The sequence below is a fragment of the Toxotes jaculatrix genome, chromosome 9 (assembly GCF_017976425.1).
Source record: "Toxotes jaculatrix isolate fToxJac2 chromosome 9, fToxJac2.pri, whole genome shotgun sequence".
NCBI classification, from domain to species: domain Eukaryota; kingdom Metazoa; phylum Chordata; class Actinopteri; family Toxotidae; genus Toxotes; species Toxotes jaculatrix.
The window spans coordinates 22,169,824-22,175,823 of record NC_054402.1 but is presented as its reverse complement, the minus strand read 5'-3'; the positions used below and the strand labels follow the sequence as shown (position 1 = coordinate 22,175,823).

Here is a 6,000-nt window from a genome sequence, read left to right as displayed (position 1 = left end):
TCAGGAATCTCACGGTGGAATCAGACTGAATGTATGGTGCAGGGCTTCGGTTGATGAAAGGGCATTCATACAACTTTATTTCACTAAAGACTGCAGTTGTGGTGTACACTGTAATGGGAGAAGAAAAACATCTCTCTGGGGGGTGACCTAAATTTGGCGAGCTGTCCCTTTAAGGACAATGAAAGTCGTTTGATTGACAGCAGTTTTATTGTCATACCATTTCTTATCGGCTGTATAAAATGGGAGGTTTTCTGACAAGGCTATGGTTAAATCATTGCACTGTTTGTGTGTGTGTGTCTGTGTGTGTGTTTTTGTGTAGTCTTCCAGTAGTGGGAGATGTTACCTCATTTTTAGATCATCAACATCACATAAAGTCTCTTTGTTTCAACCACCTGATTTGAGGTTTGAGCATGGACGTGTTGCAGAATGTGTGTGTGAGAGACTGCCAGTGTGTGTTTCAGTAAGATATTGTTGTTTTGTCCCAGTTTTGGACCCTCTTGCTTGAGCGTTGCATCCTGGGTAGCTGGACGTCTACTTCCTCCTCACTGTCGTCTGACTCAGCACTGGTGATGTCATCTTCCTCTTCCTCCTCCTCTTCCTCGTCATCGTCCTCCTCCTCTTCCTCCTCCTCCTCGCTGCCCTCCTCCTCTGCAGCCTGGGGCTCCTCCAGGTTCTGTGGTGAGAAATATTCAGAGTTTCAGAAACTAAATGATCAGAAAGTAGTTTTAAAAGCAAGAAATCCTGATCAGTTCCCCTTTAACACTAAGCAGAGCATTGTTTTTCCTTCTTCTGTAGATATTCCAGTCACTAACGCCCAGTCCATCTTACCTTACCTCATTATATTCCCCTCCCTGACAGCATCTTTCCACATTCCTCCAGTCCTCCTACCTCCATTGGGTTGACGGTGATCGTCAGAGCTGAGTCATTCCAGGTCACATCCGCCTCTTTAGCCGTCTCGGCCAGCTTGACCTCCTGCTGGTGGGTCAGGTGAATGCGGTAGATGCCCAGAACCACGACCACCACCAGGGCAGCGATACACATCACAATTACCACCGTGGCAGCACTTGGTACGCCTGAAAACAAGAGGTAAGTAGATTGAAAGGTGAGAGAAAATGAAAAGATAAATCTTTGAAGAAAAAAACTCAGATGTGGGATCAGGTGTAGTTTTGTTGGGTTCGGGCCATTTTCGTCTGTAAAGCTTCTGACATTTGTTGTGTCTTTGTTTTGTTATTTTCAAATGTCATTTTCTCTCTCTCTCTCTCTCTCTCTCTCTCTCTCTCTCTCTCTCTCTCTCTCTCTCTTTAAACTTTACATAAGATGGGCACTCTGTTTGTCACAATGTCCGTCTGTTAGTCGGTCTACCACTTTGGTCCAAACTGAAATATCTCGTATCTATATAATGAATATAAATATCTATATGATCACTATTGATGAATTGCCATGAAATCTTGGACAGATGTCCGTTGTTCTCAGAGCATGAAGCCTAGTGACTGTGGTGATCCCCTGACTTAACCTCCAGCACCGTGATGAGGCTCTCATTTCCTGTTTTGAGTGATGTTTAACCATGAAATTTGATGCAGATATTCATGTTCCCCTCAGGATGAACTTTAATGAAGGGCTGCTGTGGCTTAAAAGGTAGAGTGCAGGATACTGAACCTCGCATCGCCCGTGATGTATCATTGTTGTGTGAATATGTGTATTGGTAAAAGCACTGTATGAGTGTGTGTGTGTGTGTGTGTGTGTGAATGGGTGAATGTGACTTGTAGTTTAAAGTGCCATATAAATGCAGTCCATTTACCATTTAATGGCTTTAATGCTTTTTCATGTGCATCATCATCAGGTCTAATCTTATTTGGTTTATGACCAAATATCTGCAAAACTAATAACATTCCCATCAGCCCCAGTTGTACTTTGTATTCAGTGGTAATAAACACGTCAGCATGCTAATATGCTAAACTGTGGTTTAGCCGGCTCAGTCAGAGGAAGTGGCTAATGCACATGCTCTGACATTTTTATCTATTCGGTCAACGGCTAAGGAAACGTATAAGTGGCAGATTTCTACTGGTGATGTTTGCTCCTAATTCTTCTCTGTGTAATGTAAGCTTTTCTTTCTTTCTTTGTTGGCCCAGTTTAACTCTCATTGCTGCCAGCGCTCAGAGGAAAGAACAATAACTTGCCTCATGCTTAAACTTTTAGTGGAATTTATGTCCAAGGCCTGCTGGCTTGGATTCACACGAATAAAAGCTAAAAAAAAAGATTAAGAATTCATATTAAGGAATTCATAAAACTAAAACACATTTAAATTCTCGGTGTCTCGGTGCAGTACACAGCTGCAAAGATGTATCATAAGCTCCTATTTAGTAGCATAACCACAACATACTCCGAGGGATTTCTCTTGATCTAAAATGTTTATTTCTTCTGCTCTGATCTCCAGCCTACTGAAATAACACAACTTCTCAGTGCCTGCCCTCTCTTCACTAGTCTCTGCTGGTGTGTGTGTTTAACGAGGGTGAGACTCACAGGGGACTTTTCAGATGATCATTTGATTCAGTCTAGTTCCCTAGATTTTCACCCTAAATCCACGATCTTTGATCTTCCTCGGAGTGAAGCTTCACGCAGCCCCTCTGAGTAACTTGGACGAGTGTTTGCACACGCACACACACGCACACACTAGCACGCACACACACGCACACGCACACACACACTCTACAAATCTACATACAGCATGATATCTCAAAAATCTCTTTTTTAATTTTAATTTTTTGCTATACATCACTCTCTGCTCTTCTGACCTTCTTTTCACACACACACACACACACACACACACACACACACACACACACACACACACACACACACACACACACACACACACACACACACACACACACACACACACACACACTGAACCCCCCCCCAAACACTCCAGGCTGTTAACAGCACTACCCACTGAACTCTCCAGGACCGTAAGTAGAATCCATTAGAGTCTGAATAATGAATCTCATGTGGTAGATTAAGACCAATGTCTCTCCTCCGCACCATTTTCTCTTTACTTCAGATCACTCATACAGAGATGTGTGTAGGGGGAGGATACGCCTGCAGCATCATTTGACAGGACAGGTTTACACTGCTCTCTATCACTGAGGACCACTGTGTGAGAGCAGCAATTTGATGAACAATAGGAGAAACATAATAAAACGCAAAACCGAGCGTTCCCCTGGATCTAGCTGTGTTTACCCCAGGATAGATAGCTGTCATAAAAACGCTGCACTAGCTCTACTGTTTTTTTTTTCCTTCCAGTAGTGGCTCAGTGGTTTGGAAGATGCTCCAGGGTCTGATTCTCAGCACTTCTCCCTCGGTCAGTTAGAGTTTCCAAATGCCCTTGAACGTTCTGTCAAGCTATCCTCTACATTTTTTCACATTTATATTCCCCAAAAGTGTGTGAATGCAGTGTTGTCTGAAGTACTACAAATCTGAGATTGTTTAGTTATGTACAGTAATTGACTTTCATTGTGTACTCACTTTTTTCCTCAACTTGCCCTGTCTACAGTACTTCTGCTTGGGTTGGACAGTTCTCATAATTTGAATTACTTGAAAATAACTGCAGTGTGGGCAGAAGTTGATTGATAAAATAATACTGACTCATTAAATAATACTTACAGCAGTGTCTCCACCTGGTCAGTGCATGTTTTCTGTTTAAGAACTTAAGTATCACTCACTGCAAATCATTCTCCATTATAGCTCAGTTGGTATCACTCTATCATGATGAAGTATAATGTGACAGAAAGTGATATTAATATTCCAGGAGAGGAACAGGACAAATGAAATAAAGACAGAACGATTATAGTACAAGAAACAGGTTACTTACAAAGGGATTAGCACTAAACTAGTGTGTGTTTTCTTACCTGAGTTGTGGCTGGGGTACAGGCCATGAATCATGGACGGATGGTGGACCACCTGCATGTACTGAGGCGGGGCTACCATGTGATTGACATGCTCACCAGCCTCTGAGCTGTGCAGTACGCTTACCTGGGTGGAGAACAAGTGAAGCAGAAGTGATAATTTTGGAAGGTAAATTGATCAAAGTTTGCAGTTGAACATTTTGCAGTCTCATCCATTTAGTCTCAGTGCCTCCCACCTGTGTGCTTAAACGTGCCTTGACTCCTACAGCTGAAATTTTCTAGCCAGAATAAAAAGTAGCCTCAAAGTCCAGAATTTAAATGAGGCTGTGAGAAATAGGAAAGCCAATGTATTTATGTCTTTTGGGGGGGCAGGGTCAGCTCAATACAGGAAGGTATGAAATGTAAACCAGATTCCACTCAATGGCCTTCAAGGTTCAAACTATGTCCAGAAAAACATTTTGTTACCTTGAAGTAAACACCAGAGACTGCATAAATAGGTCAAACTCTGTTCGGACTGAGGACAGAAACAAGCCGAGGTTAGCTGACACACTGAGCTGATTCTGGCATTTATCATCAGGTAGGAACAATGTATTAGAGGTGGAGCGTGTGCGAATGTGTCTGCCCTGTTAGAGAAGCCTGATTCACTGAGGAACAGTTCAGGGGCACTGAAGGAAGATGAAGTGTTGGATGTTGCAGCGTTCTTATCTAACTGACATGTCTTTGGCTGTTTTGAAGTGATGCAGAATTTCAAATGCACATTTTAACTGCTTGGTAATAAAAATCGATTGTTCAGTAACATTTTTCATCACTGCAGGCTTTCATTAAATTGAGCTTTAGTGTGGAGTTAAATTGAAAGTGTTTTCTGTGTGTGTTCTGTTTTCACAGAATTTGTCATGCTCTTGCTACTAAGGGTGAAAGTGATGCTGCTGGATTCCTAACTGAGGTTTTTAAATTTGCTCTGGAAGTGAAAGTGTTGCCACACAGTCACTTTGCCAGATCAAGCACTTTGGTTCAGTTGGTAGTAAAAAAAAAAAAAAAAGTAGTGAGAACTAGCAGTTGCTGCTGACTATCATCAGTCCTTGTCAAGGACATTTTCTTACACTGTTACTCCTTTTGAGAGTGCTTGAAACATGTATCTCATTGTGGGTGGGTTAGATCTGCCATCTTTATTTCCTCTCACTTATTACGCAAGGAAAGACAAAACTGAAAGCACTTAACACACTGCATTAAACTAAATGATGTTGGTAAAGACGATTGATTTCACAGGCTGGTTGTTTAGTGTTTTTGCAATAGTCTATAGTCTAAAATGATTAATCAACGATCAACAGATTAGTCAACTAATTGTTTCAACGATAATTTGTCAGTGTCATCCACCTCCAATTTTATGGATATAAGGCAGTGTCTTTGACGACACATTTCTTCTTGAACTGATCAATACTAGAGTGGTTATTGATAGGTTAGCAGCTTGAATCTAAAAACTGTCTGTACCACTACTGACATCAGTCAAGCTGTTGTTCACACTTACCTCCAGGTTGAACTCGTTGCTGGTATAGCGTCCATTAAGCTCTGAGCAGGTGAGACGAAATCTTCTTTCCGTCAATTGTCCGGGCTGCCAGTTATAGTAACGCACCTGTCTGATCACCTGTTCATAGTTGGACATAGAGTCTACACCTGTGGAGGGGACAGAGACCAGCAGAGCCAGTTGTGACACAAATGGAAAAATAAGGGGGTAAGTGGGAAACCAACTGTCTGAGAGCATGTATAACTCTGGTGTTGTTACCATAGTAACCTACCATATATGGACATGCCAGAGGTGGAGTTGGTGGCGTCAAGGTGTTTTCCAAGCAGAGCACTTCGCTGTAGCTGGAGAGACTCCTGCCCAGGCCTCAGCTCCTCCCCCAGCACCAGGACATCACAGTAGTCCAAGTTATGAATTATCTCCTCCAGCACCCCGGGTCGACGTGCTGCACACACACACACACACACACACACACACACAAAAAAAAAATTAACACAGCAAATCAAAATAGTGTTCCTAACATGTCCAGTGTGAATGTATGAACTTCGTATCTACTTGTTGTTGCCCTGCCATACCATT

The 6,000-nt window shown here is 42.3% G+C and overlaps 1 protein-coding gene across 4 annotated transcripts in view; it reads right to left on the bottom strand.

Annotated features, from left to right (window-relative positions):
• The window catches only part of LOC121187326 (calsyntenin-2-like), a 142,715-nt gene continuing 136,715 nt past the window's right edge, over positions 1–6,000 (bottom strand). For 3 of the 4 annotated variants that reach the window (XM_041046515.1, XM_041046514.1, XM_041046517.1), the window contains 5 exons: positions 5,696–5,866; positions 5,428–5,573; positions 3,906–4,029; positions 889–1,073; positions 1–673 (listed from right to left, as the gene is read on the bottom strand). In XM_041046515.1, coding sequence (XP_040902449.1) covers positions 458–673; positions 889–1,073; positions 3,906–4,029; positions 5,428–5,573; positions 5,696–5,866 — 842 coding nt within the window. In that variant the 3' untranslated portion in view covers positions 1–457. The remainder of the gene's footprint in view (positions 674–888; positions 1,074–3,905; positions 4,030–5,427; positions 5,574–5,695; positions 5,867–6,000) is intronic. The other variant, XM_041046516.1, reaches the window with a different exon arrangement.